Here is a 17,895-nt window from a genome sequence, read left to right as displayed (position 1 = left end):
TTCAGATGAAATGTCTTTTCCCAGAACTAAAAGCAAACAAGATAATGATATGCATATTTAAGTGAAACATCTCTAAAACATTAATACGTATCATGCATTTCATACACTTTCACCATCTGCTTCCTGTTTTCCCCCTCTTCCTTTAACTTTAGAAAATGTATTTCATTGATGGTCCCTAAATTATCTTCATGCACATTCTGAGCAAACTACAGGTTGTTGCCTTGCAGGGGATTTTTTTCCTGCCCTGTTAAAGTTTCCTGCTGCTAAACACCAAAGAAGGGGGAGAAATTTAATCTTTCTTTAATTAAAGTACCTGATGGCTCTCCTTTAAGCTTGGCAGCTTTGATTATCTTTCTTGGCTTTGTTCTTTTGTTTTGCCAGGTCTTCTTTTTTTTTTTTTTTTTTTTTTTTATTTTCCCTTTTCCATTCTACAAATAAGTGTACACTTTGCACATGCAGGTTGTTTCCAATATAAATGCCAAGCATACTTTCATAGCTTTTCCCCCAGTTAAATAAAAAAAAATTACAAAAATAAACAAGGGAAAATAATAGTGAGAAGAATCTCCTTTGTAAGAAACTGATAGTGTAAGCCTGGTCACTGTGGCAATGTGGTACCAGTTTTGATGAAACTCAGACCTTTTGTGGGGTGCTTATGAAAATAATCCTGTTGTTTAACCACAAATTCGTAATAGACTTGTATTGATGTCCATCTTGTGGCTTGTGCTCTTCATCCCCTGTATGGAAAGGTGAGGAGTGTGGGAAAACCTGGGTAAAAAAGCTCTAACATGGACCTGCCTGGTGTTTGTCATTTGTTCTTTCTGTACCCTTCATTATCTTCTCTTCTCCTTCCCTGAACTGAATGTGATCCAGAAATCATGTTGTTTCCCTCACATTTTTAGAAATGTTACTTTTTTGTTCTGTCCTTTTGTCTCACCTCTCCCTTTTTTTTTTCTTATACTGCTTTGCCATATTGCTCTGTATCCTTCTTTTTATTAATAATGTACTGTAAGATCCCTGGTGGAAAGAAAAGGCAGGTACAAGTCACACTAGTGTAAAGATGTTCCAGATGGAAGCCTTTATCCCAAGCAGCCGTGATGCTGTTCTTGTCACACACAGCCATATTTTGTGTCTAGAGCTGGGAAAGAGGACAAATTCATCCAGCCTTCACAGTTCCTGTTCTCCAGTGGGAATTTCAGCATCAAGCCCTGTGTGCGGGTGGAGTTTTGGCTCCTGGCAGCAGTTGTTGCAGCCTGCTGTGGCTTTTAAGTTGGCAAGTTGGCACAGAGGAAAACCTTGCAAGGCTCAGAGTGCTTTCCCCTAAGCCTGCAGTGGGTGTTGCCACAGGGACCTGCACTAATTCCATAGCGCAGAAATGGTGGGAAAATCGTCAAGTAGTCAGAACCGGTATTTTTTTGTTCCCCTTTTTAAAATTGTAAGAAAGACAGTATCAGGAGGATTTTAAGTTGGGAATAAGAATCAGGGCAATTCTGCATTCTAAAGTGTTAGGTTTAGGAAAAGCTGGATTCAGAGGTGTGGAACGGGCTGTGTCATTTGGACAAGGAGATATATTTCTAGTGATTAAGTGGCAGAGGTAGGGTTAAATTTAAGGGAGGTTTTTGGTTTTTTGGGAAATAAAATTATGTAAAAAAGTCTTCAAAAAACAAATTTGAAAAGCTTGTAAGGATATTGTTGCTGATTTCCTCAAAGAGACTTTTTATCTTAAGATTATATTAAAATGGTCTTTCAGCTTGAAAATGGGGATCGTGTGGTGAGTAGTGTAGCTTACATCAAGTTTGAGTTTGGGCTGGCTGAATGAATTTTAAGTGCATTAAAATCCAAAAATTCTCTAGTCCCAAAGATAGTTCTTTGATCAGTATGTACTGTGTGTGCGCCCAGGGAGAAGCCCTTCTACAGGAGGGCTTGGAATCTCTCTTAGGATGTATTTCTGCCCTCCTCCTTCTGGGTTACTGTTGGGGTGGAAGCCACAGATGCAGAATGTCTGTGGTGTCCTGAAAGCACGTTTCCTTTGGATAGACTGTGTCCAGTCACACTCACAGGGGACTGCTGTGAGGTCTTTGAGTGAAACTCTGCAGGACTTAAATGCCAGTGGTGGAAAATGACGTCTGCAGTGTTCTCCTTTCCTGGACACAGATTTTTCTCTCTAGCTTGGACTAATTTGCCTGTCACTGGCTGGCATGTACCACATGGGGCTTGCTCTCCTTGATTGAGGTTTTGCCACTTCAGGCACTGAGAGGAAGTGTTGAAGTAATCATCATGTGGACTGCACTCTGGTCTACTGAGGACTCTGTTACTCTTACAGAAAATGTCTGCTCTAGCTCACGGAACAAGGCATATGTAGGTACCAGATGAAATAAAAAGGGGTATGGCTCAACTGGGACTGACTGTGGATGAAAGCAACAATGATTAAGGAAAACAAAATGTATTAAGCATGTTCTGACTGTCAAGAGCTCCTGTAAGGGAGTCTTGGGAAGTTACCTTTCTGTGGTAGTTTCTGCTCATCGGCTGAAGCATTGTGTTCTTAGGGCATGTCTGTAGCAGCATAAACAAATACAGTTTTGTTTAGGGCATACTCAGTGACACTGGCTACCAGCTCTGGACTGAAAATATACCAGTTTTCAGGATAATTTGGTTGTTTAGCCACATGTCTACTTATGAATGGATTAAGCATTTGCAGTTTATTTGTGCTACGTCACAATTTATTATGTCCCTTTGAAACGGTGACTTTAAATTTTTCCACTTGATTTAAGAAATCTCTTGCTCTTGCCTGTTTCTTAGCCGAAAACAAGTCTCCACCTCGGCCCTGTGGCTTGAATCACTCAGACTCTTTAAACCGGAGCGATCGCATCGACGCAGTGACCCCGACGTTAGGGAGCAGCAACAACCAGCTGAACGCATCCTTCCTCCAAGTGTATGTTCCAGACTACTCAGTGAAAGCCCTCACAGACATTCAGTTTGTCAAGGTAGGAAAAAAGCTAGAAAGACCCTGCTGGAAAGTCGGGCTTGGCTGGTAGGATGGAGAGCCTGGGGAAGGGAATTCCCTCTAAATTCCTCTGTGAGTAAATAGCATTATGAAAGCAGCTGTTTAAAAATTACTTTAAACTACTTTTTTTCCAATATCTGCTGTCCACTGATTTGTCTTCACTGTTCTTCTCATTCGGACTTGTAAGTAAGTTGGCCACATAATCTTCTGGATTACAGGTCCTTTGAGGAAATATTATAGAAAATAACCTCTCTGCTTTTAGTCAAACCTGTCCTCATGAAGCTTTTGGAGCCATCTGAAATGGAGACTCTTCATTATCAGACACTGTCCTTTTCTAAAGGATGAGACATTTACTGTTGGTTGCAGTCTTTATTCACTTCTGATTTTGGTTTCAGTTTGGGGTTCTTGATCTTACTTTCCGACTTGCCATCCTTCTTCTGCTTGGAGAAGTCTTGGACATTTCTCTTTATCTTAACTTCACATGTATTAGGCTCATGTCTCATACTACCAGTGAGTTGCTGCATGAAATACAGCTCTGTCCCTCAGCATGGTGCATCCCACACTGAAATGTGTGTGAGTCTTGTGGGAGAGGATATCTAGCTGAGCTGAGGAACAGCTAATGCTGGCAGCAATTCCAGCCCGGCTGGGAGTCCAGGGAAGCTGATGTCCCATGACCAGAAGTTGACATTGATGCTTTTCTTAAATTGAGTGCATGTTCACAGTTTCTTTGTATGCAACTCAAGTGATTTGTGAACTTAACTTCTGTCAGTTAATTCAATGTTAAGGGTGTGGAATAGGACAGACATACTAGAATGCTAAACTGAATATTCTGTAGCCAAATTTTAAAAGGAGAGTCTTGCTGTCAAAACTTTGAGATGCAAGCGTACTGGTCAGTGGTTCAATCCTTCAAGGATTACATCAGTACATGTTTATCCCTGGACAAGTGATTCTCACTACAGATTTCAATGGCTAATCTGCTGTACAGAGCAGCTGCTCGCCCTATGCTGCTTTATGTGACGTCCTTCCAAATCTCACTGTGTTCATACTGAGGCTAATGATTGCTAAACTGTCCTGGTATCTCTGCAGTCAGACTTGCACACCTCTGCTTTACACATAGGTCAGAGTACTCAGCGTTTGTGTTTTCACTGTGCCACGTGGTTATTCATTCAATTAATACCTTGTAAAACCAGGGTTGTGACCTGCTCATGCATGTTTGGATTTTGCTTTTGGAGCTGTGACCTGGTCCATCTGACTCTCTCCATTTCCAGTCCCTTTCTTGTGTTGCTACTGAAACGTAGTGTTTTCTAAAAGTCATTTCATCTCTTCCACCTTCCTGCCTGTCAAGATCACCCACTGCTGTGGGCTCATGGGGCTGTCAGTGTGCATGTATCCTGCTGCCTGTCCCGGCTGAGAAGGTTGGCCTGGAGGAGTTCACAGGGCTGGTTGCTTGTGGCTCCGGGAGGAATTCTGCTCTCCACCACCACATGCAGATGTACGGGGACTATGGGCTTTGCTGTCCCTGGGGCATCGTGGGCAGTGCCACTCTGTGCTCTAGGCCAGCCCCTGTCATCACTGTTCTGCTGAGTGGAGACAGCTCTTGCAGAGACCAGTGGAAAACTTCATGGGTTGCTAATTTGGACTCATCTCTATGGGCGTCTCAGTCTTTTTAGAATCAAATGTCCTTATGTATAAGGCTGTAGCTCCTGCTGTGTTTGCTGGCCTAGACAAGAGCAGGAATGCTTGTACTCTGTACTTGTACTATAGAGCTGGCTTGGCTCTATAGGGACACTTAGAGCCTCACCAGGAGCTCACTGAAGTTGGGAGAAAGACTTCACTGATCTCTGGTTCTGCTCCTAAAGGTGTGCATGGTTAGAGGGAAACGGAGGTCTGATTTAAAAATCTCTGCATAGGAATAAATCCCTGCCTTTGAACAGCATGGTGATTGTACAGCACTGTTCTTCCACCCTCCCTGGAAATATCCCCATGCTGTGGGTGTTGAGCTGGGATGCTTTAGGCTTGCAAAGCGCAGGGATGTTTTATGGAAACAGGTAAAGAGGGGTTGAAGTGTGGTCATCTGGAAAGGGAGGGAACTTCATTTTCTCAGTGTGTCCCACAGGAGACATAGAAGTCTGACTGACTTTTTTTGTTTCTTCCCTGTTCTTGGAGCAGATCTCAAGACAGCAGTACCAAAATGCCCTGATGGCATCCCGGATGGACAAAACACCTCAGTCCTCGGACAGTGAAAACACTAAAATTGAACTGACTCTTACGGAGCTGCACGATGGTTTGCCAGACGAGACAGCAAACCTGCTGAATGAACAGAACTGTGTGACTCATAACAAGCCCAACCACAGTATGCACAGTGAAGGAGCCATCTAGGAGCTGACTCCCCACAACCCAGCCATCCCATCTCCTCAGCAGGACCAGCCCTCGCTCCTTCCTGCCTCCTCCCTGAGTGTGAACACCATTAGTGCGTGCTTGCAACACTGCTGCATCCAGTGTTCTGAGACCAAAGACTTTTGCGTCCGTTCTGGGAGCAGAAGAGGAAGAAACAGGAAGAAAGGAGCAAAGAGCAAGAGAGACTAAAGACCCAAACATAATTTGGGAATGGTGAGCCACCCTTGAGAACGATGAAAATTCTTCTTGCAAAGTAGAATTATGTTTATTTTTTATCTGTACTTTTGATCCTTGTTGGGTTTTTCCTCCTCAAACACATATGGAGAAGTTTAAAAGCTCCTCCATTATTTTTTCAAAAGAGATCATGTTTTTAAAAAGTATTTTGCAGAGTTTTAAATTGTTTCTGTCCCTCATGAACCTCAAATGGGCTCTGTCGTGGTTTTGTGAATTGGCTCCAATGTCCTTAGGCCTCTTCTCACCCCTCTGTGGTTTGTTGCCCTATTGAAAAAGTTAGTAACAGGTACTTGTATGTTATTTGTGTCCTAAGAATGAGCAAGCTTCAAGGAACCTCTGGTTTCAGCCACCTGGAGGACCAAGAGGTGAGGATTTTTATGTTCTTCCAGTTAATTTTCAGGGAAGGAGTTGTTACTTTGGTATTTAATGATATTTCAGAAGGTTTCTTTGTTAAACAGGCAAAACCATTGTTACACTTACAGTTTTGTAACCTCCAAAACCTTTGTGTATGTTGAAGATGATACTAGGGGGAAGGAATTCATTAGCAAAACTGCAGTCCTGTGAAATGAAAGCCGGGAGTGATATTCCATAGTGAAGTAACTGGCTGATTTTTCGTGGTGTTCCTGACAATTGCATGGTGAAGTAATGTGTGCACCCTGAGATGCCAAGTCTTTAAACACTCCCGTGCTGCAGTGGTCTGTGCACCATTTCCTTGGCCAGAGCAGATGTGCAGCCTTTGCTGAGTATCAGAACATCAGTCCCTGTCCCCCCTGTAATCTCTAATATTAACACAAAAGATGCTGCTACAATTACACCCAAAGTACATGCTCCAGGTGACAGTAAACCTCTGCCAGTGCAAGGATGGGCACTGCTGAGGAGCCAGAACCATCAGAGCTGACAAAACTTTCCAGACGCAAGTGTACTGCACTTCAGGGATTCAGAGAGGTTCATTTCCAGGCTGTTCCCAGCCATGTTCATTCCTTTGAGTGGATTTAGTGCATTTCCTTCTCTCTTTCCCCTTTTAACAGCCATTGTAGGGATTACCAAGGTAGCAGAGCAGAGAGCCTCCTACCCAGCTGCCACCGATGCAGGGCAACACCTGCCTTGGACAGCAGAAACCAATTCCTCCACCCCAAAAAACCTGGATGCAGTCTGGGTGCCAGCAAGAGGCACCCTATGGCAGTTGTGCATCACCCATTCCCACAGATGGAGTCTAAGTCCTCAAATGAAAAGTCTCCCCCCCAATCCTCTCCCCTTCCAGTGCTGTCTCAAACAAAATGTGAACATTGGCCTCAGTATCTGGATTGATAAATCAGGCTTTGTGGTTTCTCTGTTTCAAGACCCTGCCATGGCCCCTGGCTATGTAGCATTTCTCTTTCTTTACACCTGGATAATCTCTTTGGGGACACCCAAAGAAGCCCCCAGCCCCAAATGCAACTGCCAGAGCTCTCTGTGCCTGCAGGCCTGCCCCGTCTCCCCTTCTCACAGGCTGGGGAAGGCACTCGCTGCAAGTTCCCATGGTCCGTCTGTGTGACTGGTGGCTGGAAAGGTGCAATATTCCATTGCAGGATCTCCCTGCCGGAATTGGAGTGTGTAGTGTCAGAGCCAATTGGGTTTGCCTGTGTCCCTCCTCCTCCTCTCTCTTCCAGCTTCAGAAAGCAGCCCTAATTTTTGCTGTCCACCCTGGTGGGAGCCACCCATGAGGATGAAGTCCCTGCAAGGGGCATAGAAATCGCACAGTATCCAACTTGTGCACCCAGTGAGGAGGAAACAGGCCCTCCAAAGCCTTGCTCTCACATGTAGCTTTTTGACTTTTTCCCATCTAAAAGTGTGTCCTTAGCCTCCATCCCACCCTCGCTCTGATGTACGCCAGCCCAGCACTGCTGAGAGCGCACGGCGGCAGCACGGGCTGACCTGAGCCCTGCGCCTTCCCAGAGAGCTGCCAATATTGCACCTTTCTCACAGAGCAAAATGTCCAGATGTTACAGCGTTTGTCCTTGGCGAGGGACTCACCTCGCCAGTTTTTATCTAGTGTTGGTGAATGTAAAAGTTTGTTGGAAGTGTTTGACATGGTGGTGAACTTGAGATGCAGTATCCGTTTTGTCAAACCTGCCAAAGGAGGGAAGGCTCAAGTCAAGGCAGCTCTCTCTGGGACGAGGTTGCTCGCTGGATCTGACTTCTGCTTCTTATGGCAGGTTATGGATTTGTTTCAATGTCTGTTTCCCTTTTTAAAAAAAAAAAAGGAAAATGAAAAAAAAAAGGCAAAAAAAAAAAAGCGCCATTTTTTCCAACCAAAGCCATGTGATCCCAAAGCAAATACCTCCTGCTTCTGCCCATGCTGCACTGTTCCAAAATTTGCAGGCGATTTTTTGCATGACTGTTTTTCATCATTTGTACAGATCAAATAACAGAAAGTGAAGTAATTTCACTTAATTTCCATAAAAATAGTTGATTATAGATGTGTTTCATATGGAAAATATGTACCTGACCCAGAGGGGTTAGGAGCTGCTACTACTAATTAGCTTGAAGAACAAAGCATGGTCCTCTCCCTGGAGGGGAAGAAATCCAGTCTCCCTGTTCTCAGGGTATTTACAGTTTTACTGTTTAACAAATGCAAGGGGTTCCCAGCCCTCCCGGTGGGAACCATCACAGCGGAGGAGCCCCGCGCCCAGCTCAGGATCCCTCTGAGCCTCGGGATGGCGTTTGCTGATGCCGGGGCTTGGCTCTCCTGACCGCAGTGGAGATGCCACGGCATCCAATCCGTGCCCTTGCAGGGGGGTCCTGCCCGAGCAGATCTGCTCCCTCTGCCTCGTGGGGCGCTCGGATGCCGTGGTGCTGCAGTGCCATGAGGACACACAGCTGGTCACCGCGGCTCAGGGCACCAGCTGGGGGCTTTGGGAATTGTTGGACTTGACCTCAGACCTTGGCCAGGCTTTGACTTGTAGAAAGGATACTGCATCTTCCTATGTCAACTCCTGCTGCCGCCTTTGTTCCCCTTGCCCGTCTGCCTCTGGGTGCAGGCAGCAGGGTGGATGATGGCCTGTTGGCTGGGGGAGGCTGGGAGGGCATCTAGCCATAGTTTCTACTGTCAATACAATTTTGCACAAGAGTTCTTTGAAGTGAGATTTTCAACACTAATATCTTAAATGCACAACTGTGAATTATATCTTTTACACTCCTGTTGGTTGAATTTCCTTTAAACGAAATGAACCTGAATCTGTTGTAACTATGATTTTTTTTTTTTTAATTCTGTGTATTGCCAAATCATTGTAAAGAGTGAAGGAATGTTCTTGCTTTCCAGTGAGAATCTTTCTCCAAATGAGACTGACTCTGGTGATGTGGAGATCATATGAAGCACATTAGCTCTGAGAGGAGAGGGGCTTAGTGGGGGGCTTAGCAAACCAGCCTTGGCCGCTCTGTGCCGCAAGCTCAGACCCTCCGGAGTTTACAAAGTGCTTCTTGTTTTGTTCCCAGCTTGTCCACTCCCTGAAATCCCCATGCAGCTGAAGGCTGCTGCCCTGGAGGAGCTCTGGATGGGTTATCCCACAGTGGGATGAGGAATGCTGGCAGGCTGTCTGGACTGGCTGGTGGGCTGGAGCCCCAAGGCTGGTGTGGCAGGAAGAAGTGCCTGCCCCATCCAGAGGCACCAGGAGAGGAAGCTCCACGGGGCAGTTCCTTCTCCTGCTCACCAGTTCTGCTCCAAACCTGTGTCGTGTATAGTTCACTCTCACGTTCTTTTTGCCCCTGTAAGCTCCTGCTCTGGACTGAGCAGGAATGGGATGAGGCTGAGACCGGTGCAGGGGCAGCTGGAGCTGGCTGCTGAAGGTGTGCAGTTCTTGGGCCTGGTGGAAGAGGGGTCAGCCACTCATTGACATTATGCTCGATTTTCTGTTTCTCCCTTCTTCTCCTGGACTTGCTCCCCTTTTCCTCACCACTGGGGGCTTTTTTGTTTGTTTGTTTTTCTTCTTTTCTTTAAGTGCCTTTTTGTGTGGGTGGAACTGGCAAGAGTAGGAGTCTCAGGATATGGCCACTTGCACTCAGACTTGGAGAAAGCTCAGGGGGAGCAGGGTGAGTTGCCCTGATGGCCCACACACATCACCCTTTGCTGCTTCTCAGCCTTCAGGGCCCAGCTTGGATGAGGATGAGATTTGGCACTGGTGGTGTCAGGCTCTGGTTCAAATCAGCTCAAAGAAAACCAAAGAGGTAGCGTTGTGTAAGGGGCTGCTTGGGCAGCAGTGGTGCTTCCTGTGATCTCTGCAGAGCTCAGCCAAGGGATGTGGGGGTGCTGATGGCAAAGAGCAGCCCTGTCTCCTCACAAGCATCCTGTGTAAGTATCCTACATGATGGAGAACACAGCCGTGTTCTCCAGGACCCCTTGGAACATGCATCTTCCTTGTGCAGAATTACACTCTCTATAGAAATCATTCCCACATGAAAGATGTACCATATTTTATACAATATCTAATACATCTGTGGTTTTCAATCTAGTACCTGTGTACCAGTTGTCCAGTTATCCAGTGTCTGGATTACCGATAGAAAACTGGGGCTGGGGGTGGGGAAGGGTGCTGCCCAGTACCTCTTGTCGTGGTTACTTGAGGCTTCATCCCAAAGGTGCCCGCCCAGCATTGAAGAGTCCCTGTGTCCACACTGTGCCCTGTCCCAAGGCAGGAACCCTGGCTGTGGTGTGGTACAGCCCCAGACATGCTGCCCGTCCCACCACCTGGCTCTACACTGGGGGTCTACACAGACCTGAAGAAGTACCTGTTCCCTGGATACTGAGGGTTGGTTTGGCCCAGCAGTGAAATGATGAGCTTAACTAACACAGTCGGGCATCTTCCATGGCACGGATGGGAGAGCAGCCTTCATCCTGACTTGGCCAGCAGGGAGGACAGGCTCTGGACCACAGGCTGGGCTGGGCAGCCACCCTCATCCCTGTACTGCTGTTACACTTGGTCCATCAGCTGCAGGTCTCTTGTTGGTGTGATGTCTGTGATGATTCTGGCCTCACTCCCATGTGTGGGCAGCACAGGGGACCTGGACATCCAGGTCTTCCTGCAGAGCCCCCTCAGCAATCCTGCTTGGTGTCTTGCTCTTGTCCAGGAGCCTGGCTTCATGCTGAGTTGTGTTCCTCTGGGGCCAGTCTCAGGGCTGCATCCAGACGAGGAGATGCTGTTGCTCTGGGTCTAAGGCAGTGCAGTTGAGCTTTTCCATCTGGTGTGTGCATATTTTCCTGAGCTGCAGGGATGGGAGAGGTTTGCTAGAAAGCTGCCTCCAGCAAGTGGCACTGTACAGTTGGCAGATGGAGTTGTTTCATAGGTTGCTAGCACTGAATTCAGTCAAAGTGACGTTTTCTTCTTGTCCTGAGGTCAGACTCTATAGCAGTTCTTCACCTTGGAAATACGGTACTCAAAGCTGCTGGTCTTCTGTCTCCAGCTGAAAAACATCATTCTCCTCTCAGGTTTTGCCTTTGGGCTCTGTTTTTCCTCTGAGCAGGGGCTGATCACTAGGATCTTGCAGAGGGTGGTGCCCTGGCTGCTCTTGCTCCTCCGGTGCAGATTTCTGGCTAAGGAAGTGCTTGGTGTTTAGTCCTCCCCCAGAAGCAAAGGTTTGGCTGGATTGATAGAAGTGGCCTTTCATGGAATCGAGCTGGAGGTTTGTCAGCTATTGCGAGCCTGAAACGTGCAAAGGCTGCAGGTGGCTCCAATGCTCCAGGGGTGGTTTTGATTTCTTTGTTGTCTTCTCCTCCTGAAAGCAGCGTGGCGGTTGGTTGGTAGCAAGATTCGTTGGGGAGGAAAGGCTTGTCCCAGCATTTGGTGCTTGGTGTAGCAGTCTAGCATCCCTTCTCAACTGTTTGCTGATCACAGAGCTTTATAATAGGAGGTGGTGTTTTATCCTCTGGGCATCACTGTTGAACCAAATCCTTCCAAATACAAGTGAGAAACTAGTTGGTGTCAGATGCCTTTAGTTGGAAGTGCCAATATGGAATGCATGTCCCAAAGATCACTGTGGGAGGGTGAAGGGTTCCTGATGAGCTCCTTTTCTGAGAAGTGACAGACTGGCTGGGCCTAGATCAGCTCTAGTGTCATTCCTGCTTTAAAATCTCAGGTCCAGCAGGCTGGGCTGGGCTGGGCTGGGCTGGGCTGGGCTGGGCTGGCTTTGCTGGCAGGTTTTCACCCAGGGTACGTGCTCTGTCCTTCTGTGTTGTGCTGGCTTGGATTCAGCAGCGTGGCTTCTGTGACAGCTGTGCTCTCATCGGCCGCAGCTGCTCCTCTGCTCCTCTCACTGGGCTTCAGCTGACTGTTCAGGAAGGTGAGAAGGAGGGCCAGCAGTTGAGAACAGGCCATGCTGCAGCCATTCTGTCTTCATTTCTCGCACTGAGGGTAGGAGATGCTGCTCAAGGGGCTCTGCCTTCCTCGGAGACCACAAGGAATTTGGAGAGTGGGAACCCACCAGGAGCCCAGCAGCAGTGCTCTGGTCCCATTTGATCCACGTTCTCCTGAGCACAAGGGTGGCTTATGAGCAGTTCAGGGTCAGGCCCTGCTGAGGTGCCTGGATGCCAAACACAGTGAATCTGAAACCCCGAATACTTGAGATGTGTTCCTGGAAGCCATGAGCAGCTGGTGCTCAGCAGCTGGAGGTCTCACACCAAACCATTCTCGTTCCTGGCTGCCCCGAGCCCTGTCCTGGTTGCTGCTGGCTTGGCCTTGGTCCCCCCATTCTGGAGCGTGGCAGCTCTCCCTTTGCAGTGCGTTTTCATGGCTGTCTGATCCCACTCCAGCCAGCTCTCCCCTCTGTCTTATTTGCCATCGTATGTGGTCTTTGCAAATTGTATCATATTGTACATGACTTCGGGTTTCCAGAGTTGTAGTATTCTGACTACAGTATTTCCGTGTGTGTACATAAACCTGAATAAGCACAACTGAAATCCTGAATGAAGTGTATACGTTTCATATACTGATTGTCATACGAATTAATTTTATAATTATTCCAATTTTGTTGTAGATTTCCAATCTTTCCTATTTATTTTGTACCAGATTTATTTGTATATTTTGTGATTTTGTTTTAAAGCATTTTGTTTATTTCTATTCTTTTTAGATAAATGATGATTTTTTTTTCTGTTGAACATTCCAGTTTATGCATTTTTCCCTCCTCTATGCTCCCCCCTCATTTCCAAGGGACAGATTTTGGCATGTGGGTGGTGGGGCTGATGTCTGTGATCCCGTACCCACATCTCTGCTAATGGCACATTTAACAGTCTTTAATCTTCACTTCAGCTGCAAGAGCCACAGAGAGGCCAGATCTTGTTCCTTTAGAACCAGGTGTTGCTCTTTGCTTTGGTGGGTCTGGGCCTGTAAGTCCTCAAGCTGGGGAGGGCTGTTCTGGTGGTTTTGCTGACCAGGGGCTGGCTGGGAAGCTGGTGGCAACGGCAAGCAGCTGACTTTTTGAAGTTCCCTCAAGGGTGAGGGTCTTTTTCTTTCAGTAATAAAAACCCCTTATTTACAACCTGCTCTCCGTAGGTCATGTTTGTCTCTAAGTGTAGATGCTGTCTGTCTGTAGTGCATGTTCCTGCCAGGCAGGGCGTAACTGGGGGTCACCAGTGAGGGATGTGGCTGGGGACGACGGTGACTCCGTGGGACAGGAGCAGCTGGTGGAGTGAGTTGGTCCATCCCCCTGCACTTGGGTGCTGCTGCTTTCTCTCCTCATGTTGGGACTTCGGGAGTGGAGCTGTGTGGAGCCTGCAGCAACACAGGCATTTCTGAGCAGGAGAGCGAGCCTGTGCTTAGTCCCTTGCCCACCATCACTTCCAGTTCACACTGGTGGAGGAGCAGCCCCTTTCCTGTGTGTCAGATACAGCCCTGCCATGTGCCCATATTGTGTTTATGCCATCCCTCAGCCACTCTCCTCCTTGCAGCTGTTTCACCCAGCTGCTCTCCTTGCAGCGGGCTTTCCTCTGTGCTCAGGTCTTGAGCTGCCAATCCCTGGGTTAGCAAATTGGGCAGCAGCTGCTCAAACCTTGTGGGGGATTTTTGCTGCACCCAGTGCAGCCTCTGTCCCTGCTTCTGTGCTGCAGGATGGCTCCATTCCTCTGGGCCTCACTCCTTCATGATGTACCAACAGGATAGAGTGGCAGGTCCTTGAGGACTCCTGCTCCCCTGTCTGTGCCTGTCCCTGGCAGCTGGTGGAGGATGGTGGGATGCTGCATGCACGACGTAAGTAGAATTAATGTGGAGGCCAACTTTGGGGCTGGCTCTGGTGGTAATTAGCAGCAGGAAGGAGGAGCAGGATAGAGAGAGCCCAGGACTTCTGGAAGGGAGGGTGTAAGAGGCTAGATCCCTTCAGGGAGATGGGATGGGTTTTGGCTGCTCAAGTCCAGGCTACACTGCAGCAGCAGGGCGGGAGCTGTAGCCAGGGCTCTGTGTCCTCAAGGCTCCAGCAGTACCTCCTGCCATGGCCAGGCTCTGCAGCCCAGTGGCCTCCAAGGCTGGTCTCGTGTAGGAAAGCACCCTTGTGCAAGGCCAGGGTGGACCAGTGGCTCTGCCATTATGGAATTGCTTTATCCATGTTTGCCATGCTGGGGCTTCAGGCCAGAGGTTGGAACGGCTGCTGCTCAGGGACTGGCACAGGGCTTTGCGCCCTCCATCATGGTCGGGCACATCCTGATACCGAGCTGCAGCTGGGCCTCGCTCTGCTGAGTGAGGAGGTGGCATAAAGGAAGAGGAGCTGGGAGCAGCTCTGATGACTGTGACCTGGCCAGAAGCAGCAGTGCCCAACACACGATGTCTGCAGCACTGTGGCTAAGGGCAGTGAGCCTCGGGCTCCTGTTCCTGGTAGGGTTTGGTTGGTGCAGCCCCTGTGAGCCCCCTCCGGCTCTGCGGAGCAGGGGAGGTGGATGTGAGGTGGTGGAGAAAGTGAGAGAAGCCAGAAATCAGGTCAGTGAGAGCTCAGGGCAGGGGGTGAGGCCTGTTCCCTCCATGCGTCCTCCTTGCCTCCACCAGGTTTTTGCTGCAGGAGAGAATACAGCTGGTGGGCAAAAGCAAAGCATGTCTGTCCTGGGCTGGGGGACAGGTTGTAGGGAGAGCAGCAGGAACTTTTCCTGAAGCTCTGCAGAGTGATTGGAGACACAGGTACTGCCAGGCCACCAGCTTCTGGAAAGGGGCAGCTGGTGCAGATGAGCCATGGGCAGCTGCCTGAGGAAGGTGTGGGCAGGGAAACTTGGGCTGTGATCGTGTCCCCAGTGCCAGCTGGGGCAAGAAGCATCACCCTCGCTCTTGGTCCATGGGTTACCACAACTTCTTGGTGGAGCCAGCACAGGATGGACAGGATCGTAGAAGGCTGGGCAGTGCCTGTGTGTCTGTCAGGCTTTGCCTGACATTTTCCCACCATGAAGTGAGGGTCAAATACTTTCCATTGCTCTAGCCTTGAAGACTCTTCTCCCCATCTCAGTCAGAAATAGCCCTGGGCTGGGAGTGAGCTATTTGTGGTGACCGGTTGGGAAGGAGGAATGCATGGAGCTCCCCAGACCTCCCTTCCTGCAGCCACATGCCTCTCCGAGCTGCTGAGCTAAAGCTTTAAAAATTCAAGTAGCTATACTTGGAGAAACAAAGTTTAAACATAGCAGAGCCCAGCATAGCCTTTGGTGAAAGGGCTCGGGAACAGCTCCCGGGAATCCTTCCTGCAGCCAGCCTCACTGTGGGTACGTTAGCTCCTCTGCAGACCCCAAAACTGAGGTGTCAGGGTCCCAGTGCTCTGGAGTTTTCAGCAATCCCTTGTCAGGTGTCGAGTGTTGGCCACCAGCTGTTGCCATTTAGTGTTGCTTTTCTGTCTGGCACTTTGGGCCCTGGTACTGAACATCCTTCTGTGGTGGTGCTGATGGGGGAACCTCCTCAGGTCTGGTTTTGTTTGTAGTTTGGAGTTTTGTTTGTAAGGGGAGTTGAGCTCAGCAGTGCCCGAGGCTGCCTGTCTTAGCTGGGCGCAGCCTTGTGTGGCTGTGTGGCAGCACTGGCCTTCCCTGGGTATTCTTGTCTATTTAAGTGAGTTTACAGCTCCTGGTGAGCACAGGCTGTGCTGTGCCCTGGTGCCACCCTGAGCACGTGTCTTGCAGGGGTGAAGGGGCAGGAAGTGGTCCTTGGTAATGCCTGTGGGGAACAGCCCTGGCAAGACACAGGAGGCAGTGGCAGTGTGGGGATGTTGCCCTTCCCACCATGGAAAAGCCCCTCCTCACTCTCTGTGTCCAAGCCAAAATGTTTCTCTGCCCTCCCCATGCTTTCCTGGCTGATGCAGAAGGTGATAACAAAAGCCTCGTGACCCACCATTGCTTCTGGGGGCAATGTGAGGACCAGGTGTGCCCTTACAGCAAGATCCACTGCCATTGCTCCTCAGTGCTTTACATGACCAGTTCCCAAAGGTGCTCTCACTCTTCCTCAGTCACCCATCCTGCTGGGACCCCATAGACCTCTTCCCACCAATTCCAGCACAGCCCTCATCATCTCAGCAACACACCACAAAACACCAGGCATTTCTTAGAAACATCATCATTTATTGACTTGAACAACTGCCACTAGAGCAGCATTTTGCTGCTCAGATGGTGGTGGTGTGGTTTTTATTTTCTACTAAGGTACTTTAAAATGAAAAAAGAAATTAAATGAGTTTATGGTACTGAAACAGTCAAATTCATTACAAGAGGGCCCTCGTTGTAATCCCTTTGCAGCGAACGGCAGAGGCTGGAGTAAGGGAGGCTGCACCTATGACTCAGAGGAAAACCACAGGGCACTGCTGCCCAGCTGTGTGCCAGCTCCGTGCCTTCCCTGGGCTGGCTTTCAGGCACAAGGACTACTTGCCCATCCATGAGGGCACACCCCCCGGTCCCCACATGGCAGCCATCATGCTCCTTGGCCAGGGACGCAGCCTTGCCCACCACAGCCAGCAATGAGGCTCCGCTTGCTCCGCACCAGACCAAAGACAAGGGCAGCTGCCGGACGGCTGGGAGCTTCCCGGCTCCCCCCGTGGGGCTGGCCCTGTGGCATGTGCTGTTTCCTAGTTTAGGGCAGGCCCATGTGGCCCGCAGCACCCTGGCACAACAGGCCCTTTCACTCCCCATGGTGGCTGGAGTTGGTTTTGGGATGCTTCACTTAAAGTTGAGAGGACAGAAAGGTCAGGAGGAACACAGAGTGACTAATGTTAATGCTAAAGCAACAGCTTCAAGCTCCTGGGTTAATATTTACTGCTGAAACTGGAGGAGTTGAGAACAGTGTGCAGCTCAGCTGTTTTGAGAAATGCCCTGGAAATCATGCATCACATGCTGATGCTGAGCTTGGAGACACTGGGAGAGGATAACGAGCAGCTACAGGTGAAACATATATGGCAGCATATGTGCAAGAGCTGGAATCTCACTGTCATCCACGATGGCTGGAGGAGTCAAACCACTTACACAGAGAAACTCACACCAACAGAAGGTAAACGGGGTGCTGGAAGGCACAGCAACACCCTGGCTAACATGTGAAGGGGGGGATTATGTAACCCAGGAGCAGAGGGTTAAAGGCAGCAACCTAACAGGCAGCAGGATTTGGATAATTTTGTCTCCTGCAGGGCTCAGCACATCCCTTCTGTCTCCACAGAGAATGTAACAAATGCCAAAAACCGTTCATAGGAAACTGTTCAAATGGAAACCAAATGCAACACATGATGGGAAAGGGAGAACCATGCAGCATCCCAAAATGTAATGGGAGTAGCATGACAGCACAGGTGGGCAGTCCAATCTGAATGCACCACCCAGGTAGAATCCATCAGCTTTTTGAACCGTCTGCAAAACTGAAAACAAGGGTCTCCTCCTAATTAGTGTTAATTTGTTAGAAGTTTCCAAATACTTTCAAAATGTGCCTTTGCAAGAATCACACCCCCCAACCCATCACCCCAAGGGCCCCAACAACAGAATCCATTCCTGATCACTGCTAAGAGTCATGGTTTATCTTCAGAAATACTTTGTTTTTTCCTTCTTATTCCTCTTCCTCCTCTTCTTCCTCCTCTTCCTCTTCCTCATCATCATCTTCATCGTGGCAATGTGTGATTTCCTGAGGTGCCTGAGGGAAGAGGTTGGGCGGTTTGATCTCACTGATGGAACGGGTCAATTGGTGCCGCTTGTAGTCGGAATCTTTGAAATCCACCGAGGTGCGATTGCGTGTGGCCATCGGCGACTCCTTCTCATTGATGTCAACGTGCGTGTGCTCTACTGTGGACTCGTGTGGCATCTGCATGTGGAACAGAGA

The 17,895-nt window shown here is 48.8% G+C and overlaps 2 protein-coding genes across 6 annotated transcripts in view; one reads left to right on the top strand and one right to left on the bottom strand.

The window, feature by feature from the left end:
- CNNM2 (cyclin and CBS domain divalent metal cation transport mediator 2) overlaps positions 1–13,135 on the top strand; it is a 119,376-nt gene extending 106,241 nt beyond the window's left edge. The window contains exons 7-8 of the mRNA XM_048311172.1: positions 2,797–2,981; positions 5,171–13,135. Of these exons, the coding sequence (XP_048167129.1) occupies positions 2,797–2,981; positions 5,171–5,380 (395 nt within the window). The 3' untranslated portion in view covers positions 5,381–13,135. The remainder of the gene's footprint in view (positions 1–2,796; positions 2,982–5,170) is intronic.
- Positions 13,136–16,148: 3,013 nt separating this feature from the next.
- The window catches only part of NT5C2 (5'-nucleotidase, cytosolic II), a 60,759-nt gene continuing 59,012 nt past the window's right edge, over positions 16,149–17,895 (bottom strand). For all 5 annotated transcript variants that reach the window (XM_048311173.1, XM_048311174.1, XM_048311176.1 and 2 more), the window contains one exon: positions 16,149–17,877. In XM_048311173.1, the coding sequence (XP_048167130.1) occupies positions 17,626–17,877 (252 nt within the window). In that variant the 3' untranslated portion in view covers positions 16,149–17,625. The remainder of the gene's footprint in view (positions 17,878–17,895) is intronic.

Source organism: Corvus hawaiiensis, chromosome 8, assembly GCF_020740725.1.
Source record: "Corvus hawaiiensis isolate bCorHaw1 chromosome 8, bCorHaw1.pri.cur, whole genome shotgun sequence".
Classification (NCBI taxonomy): Eukaryota; Metazoa; Chordata; class Aves; order Passeriformes; family Corvidae; genus Corvus; species Corvus hawaiiensis.
This window is presented reverse-complemented; position numbering and strand designations above follow the sequence as displayed.